The sequence below is a fragment of the Erpetoichthys calabaricus genome, chromosome 9, assembly GCF_900747795.2.
Source record: "Erpetoichthys calabaricus chromosome 9, fErpCal1.3, whole genome shotgun sequence".
Taxonomy (NCBI): Eukaryota; Metazoa; Chordata; class Cladistia; order Polypteriformes; family Polypteridae; genus Erpetoichthys; species Erpetoichthys calabaricus.
Genome location: NC_041402.2, coordinates 92,756,339 through 92,766,325, shown reverse-complemented (window position 1 = coordinate 92,766,325; position 9,987 = coordinate 92,756,339). Strand labels below are relative to the sequence as shown.

Sequence of the window (9,987 nt, the reverse complement as noted above, 5' to 3'; positions counted from 1 at the left end):
CATGACAAATTTACATCTTGAACCTTTCTGTAAAAATAAGCACTAAGAAAAATTCAAAGTAACAATCTCATAACAGATTTAAAAATATTTTCGGACCGAAGGCTTATATGGTCAAGAGTTTGCAAATACCTGTCCATCTCATTATGACCAACAAAGGCTTAAGTGTCAATTAATTACCACTTTCCTCATATTGGTAATCTACTTATAAAATACAAAATTACATGTTGTTAATATCAGACTGAATTTACACTTCCCCAATATGTAAAACAGAACAGAGATTAACTTTAAATATCCTTTCTCATTCACTTTAAGAAGAAAAAAGAGAGACATGGACAGTAAAACAGTGATTTTATTGAGCTGGCATACTGAATCATCTACAAATGACAAGATGATGGGACATGCAATGTACTTTTTGAACACTTAAGTGTGCTCTACTAATGTGTCAAACTAGTGAACACAATGCAAAAAATATATCATTTTGCAATGTCAAGAAGAATTATGGAGCTTGCTGAATCTTATCAAGGTTCTTTTTAAGGTCAAAAAAGATTAATATATCTAAAGTTGATCGCATGTCTGTTCAGTGCTTACAGATGTTTCTCTGTTTCTGAGTCAGCCTCTGTAACAAATGTTTTATTTAAAAGTTAAAAGAGCATAGATATCTAGGTATCTATGGTATTGTGCTATTCACAGTGTAACTGGTTAGTTAATACATAATGGCTAAAATGTTCATAGAAATTGTTTGAAGCCTTCATTATGTTCTTCACAATAAAATACAGTAACTTCTGGAACCATCTTGTTCAACCTGGAAGTCATCTGTTGGGGGAAAAGATTCAAATAATTAAGACAAATAAAGGCAGTAGTTGGCAGATTGTCTTAAGGCTCAAGCCGACTCATATGTAAGGTAATGAATGAAAGGTGTGTTAATTAAATGCAAAAAAAAAAAAAAAATCATAGGCCACTTAATGCAAATTCCCACAGCTCAACATTTCCCTCTTGTGGCTTGAAAGACATACTGCATTTGACTTTTCAAGCCATTAATGACTTTTCTACTTCTAGTCTCACCCTCTTCTTCTTCTTCTACATCTTCCTCATCATAGGATAATTCAGTTTCCCCCTCTGAACCTGTATCCACAGGCTTGTGATCCAATGAAGACATTCTAGTCACAGTTACATCTGACCTGTAAAATCAACAAAGTTGAATGCAATGGATGAACAGGTTGAATACATTAAAAGTGAAAATTGATATTTAACTCCTTACTTGTCCTTGGTATTGGCAGGAAGCTGCTCCCACACAATTAGTTCCTCGCCTCCAGTTATCCAGCGGTGTCCCCCACTAGAAGTGAGCCATGTTGCAACACAAAGGATTCTGGAGGCGGTAGGCCAACACAGTGTTGCCAAGTAACTGTCATCAGGAAGACTACGAACTGAGAAGAGGGTAAACTTTGATCTCTACAGATATATCTCCATCCAGACATGTTTGTTAAACACACAAAAATAAAGTGGAAATCTGACTAATGACTGCTACAACCACAACATGCTGTAAAAGAGTTTTAGATAATTCACAATACATTTGGCATGTAAAAATTTATTTTTAAACTTGCTCAGAACAGATGGCACACTGTAATGTTTGTTAATTCGGTCCCTGTTATTACATCTTTTTTGTTTACACTGTGTCCTTTTGCAACACCTGTTTGTCAAGAGATATTTCTATATTGGTTTAGAATTCTGAATTGCCTGTCTGGATGTCTGGACCTTACATTATACTCAGTGTATTCTCTTTATGGTGAACACACACAGTACAAAGCAGTATAGAACAATGAAGTGGTAATAAAGATAAAAAGAAAAAAAAAAAAGCTCACGATTTAGAAAGCTTGAACCAGTATCCAGATCAAAACCACTAGATAGTAGTAGACCATCTCTAGTTTGGCATACACAGTCAGTGACTCCTGACTCTGTACTGTGATTAGTTAGCTTGGAGATAGCACCTAGAAGTGAATACAGAAAGACACTGCTGCAGTCACACAAATAAAACAATTGTGCATCAACATTTCATTACTTTGCTACATTCTCACCTGTTTTCCATTGTAGAACCTGAATGCTAGCCCGATTTGTACCCACATAGACAATTTCCCCCCGGGCACTAAGACTACGAACAGAAACCAGATGACCGAGTATGTCACAGGTCCTTAAGTGTCTCAAGGGAATACTTCTTGTAGATTCTCCCTCACACTCCCACACCTTCACTGAACCGTCCCATGATCCAGTAAACAGCAGTGGACCATGTGGCTGAAATGTGGGACAGAAGGAGACTTCAAAAATGTGCAACTGTGGGTAAGGGATGCAGAAATTATTGCTGGATATTCACCTCACCTGCAGGGTAGATACTAAATCATCATGTGCTCTTAAGGACTGTATGTGGTCTTTAGATATCAAATCCCAGACATCAATTTTTCCTCCATCTATAAAGAAGAAACATTTTGATATGACCCAGGTACTCTATCTTAACATACCCAGAAACATACTGTAAATATGAGTTCAATTAAGGCCAACACACAAAAGTAACAGCCAAATGAGAAAAATCTACCTGAGCCACTTGCAATCATTTCCTTGTGAGGCAGGAAACACAGAGCTGAAACGGCACTGAAAGTGTATATACTTTGTACAGAATGACCTAGAAATGAAAAGGGAGAACTCATCACTAGAGACATAAATCAACATATCCATTACACCAACTCCTATAGGAAATCACTCATACTACACTGTGGCTTCTTCACCACATGTTCTTTTGAGATTACCATTAAATTCACAAAAGTGAAATCTCAAGGCATGGCACACATCCCTGGGGAAATGACTTGATCTAACCAAGTAAAACTGAACTGGAAAATTATTTCTGCATTCCCGAAATAGAAGGAGAATATTCGTAATTTTTTTCTTACCTGTGCTTAAAGCCCAGACAATCAGTGAACAGTCTACTGAACCACTAACCACAAATTTCTCTGTTGAGTTCATATCTAGGGAGTTTGCTAGAGAAGGTGACAAAACAAGCAGATACATGACAAAAGAAAATAAGAAAAATTATTGTAGTAAACAACTACATTGGTCTTTATAAAGCACAATTATTCTAACCCTGGTAAACAAAACCTTTTAAGTATTATCAGAATTTTATGAAAAAAAAATTTTACAAGAAAAAAAAGCAGAATTACTGAGTTAAACACATTTAAAAAAAAAATGCACATTTTTTCACTGTTTAAAAAAACACAAGTTGGCATGCATTACCAGTCCTACAGTGTTCTACAGTACATGTAGCCGTATTTAATTGCAGCAACAGCTAAGTGGATGTGACATGAATTAGGATGCAGCTTGAGTGCTGGGTATACACTAGGCAGCATCTGCAGGGCTTCTTAAGCCAACGCCAGTGCAAATACTAGACGATGCAGTGTCATTACTCAATGGTCACAGCGCAGCAGGGTATCAAGTGGCTATGTGTTACAAAGGAATTTCTCACCTAGTATTTTGCAATAATCCTTGGGTAAAACTGTTAGGCAGGTAACCCCTCCAGTATGTCCCCCTAAATTTTTCTCTTCTGACATAGTGGGCACATGCCATACTTTTAGAGTTGTGTCACGGCTAAAGGAAAAAAAATGTAAAAGAAAACTCACTCACTGATGGTTTAAAGTAGATAAACTAAGCAGACTGAACACATTTCGGGGTCAAGAGTGATTAAATTGACTAGTGTATTCATGATGCTCCATTTGTATCAACATGCACATCCAAAATAAAGAGTCTTCTCTCTTATGCTTCATTCTAAAACAGTTTATAAAAACTCTTTTCTTTGATCCTTTTTTATAACTTAATTTTATGGTTTACTCTCTTCCTTAACCCAATCTTATTTTGGGCATCTTTGAACCACTGCTTATATTATAAGCACTCGACTTACTGTTATTGGTATTCAGTGCACTGTTTGTTTGGTTTTTGACGATGTGTTTTTTAGATAGTGTCCATTACTTGCCATGTGATAGTATAAACTATAAAACATAATTAAAGACTAAGTGCTACTGCATGACCAATGATAAAATTCACCAGGCACTTTCAGCCACTGTATTATCTGATGTCCACCCCCCAAAATGGACTCTTTATGACGTGATAAAAGAAACAAATTAATAAACCATATCACCAACTAGTCTTTCAACTTGTAACATTGCTGACATTTGCACCAATCCATTTAGTTTCTGTTCCCATTTTTCCCCCCCAGTACAGGTTTACAGATAAGTACTAACTATACGTCCTGGACGGAACAGGACTCGGTTGCGAGGCACACAGCTTACACAGAGTCACCAATCAATCCAACTTGATTGTTTTTGATATGTAAACTAGAGTATCAATACAAAAATACTTAAACATAAAAGAAAGTGAAAAATTCAGAGGCAGGAATCTGAACCTTCTTGTTTGGAGTCTGGAGGGAGCATCATTAACCACTATGCTTTTTTCCTTATACCTATCCATTTTGTTAACTGGAGAGATGATGATGCACCATACCTTCCAGAGATCACATAATTATCCGAAACACCAACACAGGTAATAATGTCACTGTGACCTTTCAATAGCCTTATACGAAACTGTGTTGCTTCCCAGGCCCTTTTGAGAGAGGCAAATCCAAAATCTGAACCAAAAAACAAAACAAAAAAAACATACTTTGATTTTGTGATAAACATACACATACTGTATACATAAACAAATTAACTGATACAACAAGACAATCTGTTTTTTGTGGATTACCAGATGGTCCATCTTTTGGCTTAAATGAACTTGTTGAGCTTTGCGTTTCACATGAATAATTCAATTTTGCCTGTTTTGCTGGCAGGTCTTGGGCGAGTCTAGACTCTGGGGAAGAAGTCTTATCTTCTGACATACCGGAGCTGCTGTCATTGTATCTAAAACGTATTTATGAAATAAAAGGTAAAACAAGAATTTACTTGGTGTTTCAACCTGATAATCAATACAAAGAAATATAATAAATAGCATTTTCTATAGACATTTGCTTTGCTGAATTGCAGCTGCTTGCCATACATTCTCTTCATTGGCTCCTGAGTGGTGTCTTCGGGTTGCTTCTCCTGAAAACCGAGTTGCTCTGTTTGTTCTTCCTTGGATGGTTCTTTGTCAACAATTCTTTGTTGTTGTGCCAGCAGCTCAGCCAGCTGGGCACGGAGATGTGCTTTATGACTTAGCTGATATTGACAGAAAAAGACACAAGCTTTTGATTACAATTCCTAATGGGAAAACTTTGTTGCCGTGAAAATAATATATTTATACAATTTATCACAAGTCGGTAGGATTTCTGCAGACAACCTCAAGCCTGCCAAACATACAATCTGCCAAAGTAGAAGATTCCAGTCTACAGCATGCTAGGAAAAGCACAAACGAGTAGGAAGCTATACTACCCCCACGCAAACAACAGAGCTGTTGTAACACTAGACAGTAAAGTGTATAGTGTGTGTCATCTTTCCAAACGGGCAGAATTACTTGGATAACAGGAGGAGACCTAAACGCACAGCAACAGAAAGGGAACGGCAGTAGCCACGGGTAGAGTACAGTGAGTAGTTAATCAGTTAGTAATATGGAATATCATGCACCACAGATGTACGCCCCTTTAATCGAAATTATAAAGTAAGTCGCCATCGCATTAGTAAAATTAAGCGAGAATGAAAGCGGCGAAAACTAGCTAAGAAAATCAGGGCACTGGTTTAAACCGCACTTTTTCCGCTTCCTCGCTGTTCAGCTCGCGGTGCAAAACCTCCAAAGCTTCTATCTGCCGGAGCTTCTTTCTTATCTTCCTGATTTCAGAAAAATGCAATGATGGCAACATGATCACTTCTTCACACAAACTAAAACCGCCTCACCCTACTGCTCCATTGGGCTGTGTTTCAATTCACATTACACTTGGCGGCGCGTCATTTGAAGTGCAAACAAATCCGACCTTCTCCTACGGAAGTGAGCGCGGCCTCTGACCTCATCTGGCGGAAGTAAGCTGTGCTTTTAGTAACCAGAGGTGGGGAAAGCTGATTTTAACACGGTTAGAATAGTCATATTTCGCCATCGATATCGTTCTTATTAATTAATTTTGAAACTAAATAGATATTTATTTATTTTGCGTTAAAATCAGATTTCGTAGTTTTATTCACAAACCTGCGCATTTAAATAAATCCGATATTAACTGATAGCCATTCACATTTTCCTGCTTTAAAACAGCTAAGACTGCACACAGTATCACCGATAGAACATGTCGTTGCAACGAATATACTAAACTAAATTGTATAGCTAAAATAGAAATATCATGAAGTAACCTGGAAAACGTCTCCACACGTTTGAAGTGTGAAATGAAGAGACATACGTTTATATTAAATTAAAATTTACACTACAAAGAACAGTTACTCTTTACCGTCAGTTATTTTATCAACGTGTAAATGGTTATATGATTAAAATAAACCAGAACTGAACTGATATAATGTGTCTACAAAATGAATTACTATCTGGTAAATAATTAAACCTGGATTTTGGGTTCATAAGAATTAATTATGAACATTTTGAAATGAACAATTTTTTTTGTATGGCGCCCCCAGACTCCCCAGATTGAGAAAGCCCCCACAAGTGATATACCATTTGACTTATCTTAATGTCTAGGTATGCAACACATCAAGCTTTTTGTACCCCCCCCCCTTTCTGGACCTTGACCCCCAAAAAAACTAATATTAGGCCATTTTTAAACCATATTTTGAGCAGGAAATCACACCCTAATGATAAAGAGTAAACCAGTTGGTGTCTTCAACGAAAATGATCAACAGGACTTGAAGTTGTGTACGACACATCAACCGATCCAAGGGATTCACCACCTAATAGGAGACATTTGGTCAAACTTACTCCTTTTCACAAAACTTCAGAAATCGTTAGTATAGGCACGTGGAGTGTTGTTTTATGCTACTTTGAGGTAGCTGATCACAAATATAATATTTTTCATATTTGGATTTTTACTGGTGGTCCTAACCCTCAAAAAGTTACTCCCAGGAGATTAAAAAATGAGAAATTTCAAGCATAAGCATTTGTGGGGTATCGTTTCAAACTATTTTATTGATACTTGATACTGTTTTTATTTTATTGATACTTTACTAGGGATCTAGCGCCTCTATGGACAGCTATCAAGAGGATGAAAAATGACAAATTTCTATTACAATAGAGAATATTTTGACTTTAAACATCTAAATTGAAGCACATATTTTAATATTTCAAACATCTGACACCACTAGTCTTGTTTATTATGCATTTTTACCTCATGAAATAAATCATTACATTTCTTATGAACACACCAAATGTGAGTGGCTTACACTCATTCTGAGTTTTTTTAATGTTATAGACATTGTAAATATGTGTACAAAGGCAAAGATTCTAATTTTCACTGAATTTTCTAGTTGCCTGATTACATTTGTTAGAGATTTTTCTAGTTTTTTTTGTGGCATTCTACGATTTTTATAGAACCCTGATACAGTGGAACCTCAGTTCACGAACGTCTCGGTACACGAACAAATCGGTTTACGACCAAAAAGTTTGCCAAACTTTTGCCTCGGTTCACGACCACACACTCAGTATATGAACAAGCCAGTTTCCCTTTTGGTTTGTACATGTTCAGTCTCTCCCTGTGCATTTCCTGTGCAGCGAGCAAGAGAGAGAGAGAGTGAGAGAGCGCGACACACACACACACACACACACACACAGGCAGCGCGAGAGAGAGCGAGAGACGCACACACATAGGCAGCGAGAGAGAGAGCGAGAGACACACACACAGGCAGCACAAGAGAGAGACGCACACACACAGGCAGTGCGAGAAAGAGACGCACACACACAGGCAGCGCGAGAGAGAGAGATGCACACACACAGGCAGCGCGAGAGACAGTGCTGGACGCATAAGGTAGGAAGGCAGTTAAAGAATGCACTGGGCTTGATTTTGTTTTCACTGCTGTTTACAGTGCTCGGTCCGTAGCATACATTGTTGCAATGTTACTTTACTTGGTGGTTTATTAAATTACAGATTTTTTCAAATGTTCGTTTTTTTTCCCTGTGCTTAAAACTCATTAAAAAAAGTGTTTTTAGCCAGCGGTTGGTAGCGCTATAGCGCAAACTATTGCAGTGTTAGTTTTCTCTGTTGTTCAAGGTTTTCTCATTGTTATTCAATGTTTTTACATTTAGTTTACTATTACACTGTGCATTCTATGGTTTAATTAACTATATTTGTGCTTAAAAACTTAAAAAAAATATATATTTACATACAGTTCGTATGGTCTGGAACGGATTAATTGTATTTACATACAATCCTATGGGGGAAATTGCTTCGGTTCACGACCAAATCGGTTTACGACCAGAGTTTTGGAACGAATTATGGTCGTGAACCGAGGTTCCACTGTACCATAAATGTGTAACTTTCATGCATTTCTGTAAGAAGTTTTTATAATGAGATAAAGTTAACTTTGAATACTGACTACATTTATTTTCTGTTGTTGAAGTAAGGGAGTAAAATGCATGTCTCATTATTATTATTATTATTGTTATTATTTGTCAAGAAATAATGAGACAAAGACAAAAATAAAGAGTTGAGTAAGCTTCACCATATAATGTCCGAATGACGGATTAGTCAAAAAAGACTGTTTTTAAGGTCATTCTGTAGAGATACATCATACAATCAAGTACAGTACAATGGTTCTTTTTATGTGATGGTGGCAGGTGCCCCCTAAGCACACGTGTGACATGACCCTCCCTCTCAGCTCAAACCCATTGGGTCAGGCGGCCTGAACCAAGATATCATAAACCCGAGAAAGAGCATCAGTGTTATCTTGGAGAGGACCACAGCGATAAATGACCTTGAATCAATATGGCTGAAGGTCCAAAAACCACCTGGTTACTCGCGTGTTAGACTCCTTGTGAATGGCCATCCATTGCAATTCAGCATGATCCATCACCAGGATAAACTCACGACCTAAGAGGTAGCACCTCAGCTAAATCACAGCCCACTTAATCGCCAGGCCTCTTGTTCTACCACTGCATACCTGGTTTCCCGGTCTAACAGTTTCTGGCTAAGGTACTTCATTGGATGTTCAGCACCGTTGACACTTTGGCTCAGCATGGCACCAAGACCTGCGTCCAAAGCATCGGTCTGGATGATAAAAGGAGAAGAGAAATTAAGAGTTCTTAATACTGGTGCTGAAGTAAGGACCTGTTTCAAGTCACAAAATGCAGCTCCAGCTTTTTCATACCATACCACATTGTAGGAAGTCCTCTTCTCTGTTAGATCAGTCAAGGGCGTAACCCTCTCTGAAAAGCGAGGTACAAACTCACCAATCCAAGAAAGGCCTGTACTTGCTGCTTGGTAATCAGATGGTGCCATCTCAAGATGGCATCAACTTGCGACCACTGTGGTTTTACTGTCCCCCTGCCCACCAGGTAGCCCAAATGTTTGACCTCAGTTAAACCAAAGAAACATTTCTTTGGGTTGATACGGAGACCGGCTTTAGCTAGCATTATCAAAACCGTGGTAACCTGCAGTATGTGTTCTTCCCATGTGCCCAAATAAATGATAATGTCATCCAGGTATGCGGCATATTGGAACTGTGGGTTTTTAGCACTCTATCTACCAGATGTTGGAAGGTTGCTGGTGCCCTGTGCAGCCCAAATGGGAGAACCCTATACTGCCAGTGTTCACTGGGCATTCTAAATGCCGTTTTTTTCTTTAGCAGTCTGTTAAGGGAATTTGCCAGTATTCCTTTGTCATGTGTAAAGTAGTTAGATATTGAGCATTCCGTAGGTACTCGAGGATTTTATCTTAGACATTGAATATGTGTCATATTTGGAGACCTGATTAAGAAGTCAAAAGTCATTGCAGAACTTCCAACTCCAATCAGGTTTAGTGACCAAGATGCCTGGACTGTGGGCTGTGGCTATTCTCAA

At 38.0% G+C, this 9,987-nt stretch overlaps 1 protein-coding gene across 1 annotated transcript; it reads right to left on the bottom strand.

Moving 5' to 3' along the window:
* Nucleotides 1–335: 335 nt before the first annotated feature.
* Nucleotides 336–5,990, bottom strand: si:ch211-154o6.3 (uncharacterized protein LOC563854 homolog). Its single transcript, XM_028809910.2, has 13 exons — nt 5,753–5,990; nt 5,068–5,225; nt 4,777–4,931; nt 4,537–4,660; nt 3,506–3,627; nt 2,937–3,023; nt 2,585–2,671; nt 2,371–2,459; nt 2,073–2,286; nt 1,860–1,985; nt 1,259–1,424; nt 1,063–1,178; nt 336–813 (listed from the first exon to the last, which is right to left on the bottom strand). Exons 1-13 carry the CDS (start codon nt 5,861–5,863, stop codon nt 761–763), a joined length of 1,608 nt encoding a protein of 535 aa, XP_028665743.2. The 5' UTR covers nt 5,864–5,990; the 3' UTR covers nt 336–760.
* Between the last annotated feature and the right edge of the window lie 3,997 nt (nt 5,991–9,987).

Excerpts from the sequence above, each read along its gene's own strand:
- si:ch211-154o6.3 (XM_028809910.2), bottom strand. The coding sequence starts at position 5,863 with ATGTTGCCATCATTGCATTTTTCTGAAATCAGGAAGATAAGAAAGAAG. Across the intron at positions 4,932-5,067 it reads CAGGAGCCAATGAAGAGAAT|ATACAATGACAGCAGCTCCG; the intron begins GTATGGCAAGCA and ends AATACGTTTTAG. Across the intron at positions 814-1,062 it reads TGTAGAAGAAGAAGAAGAGG|ATGACTTCCAGGTTGAACAA; the intron begins GTGAGACTAGAA and ends TTCCCCCAACAG.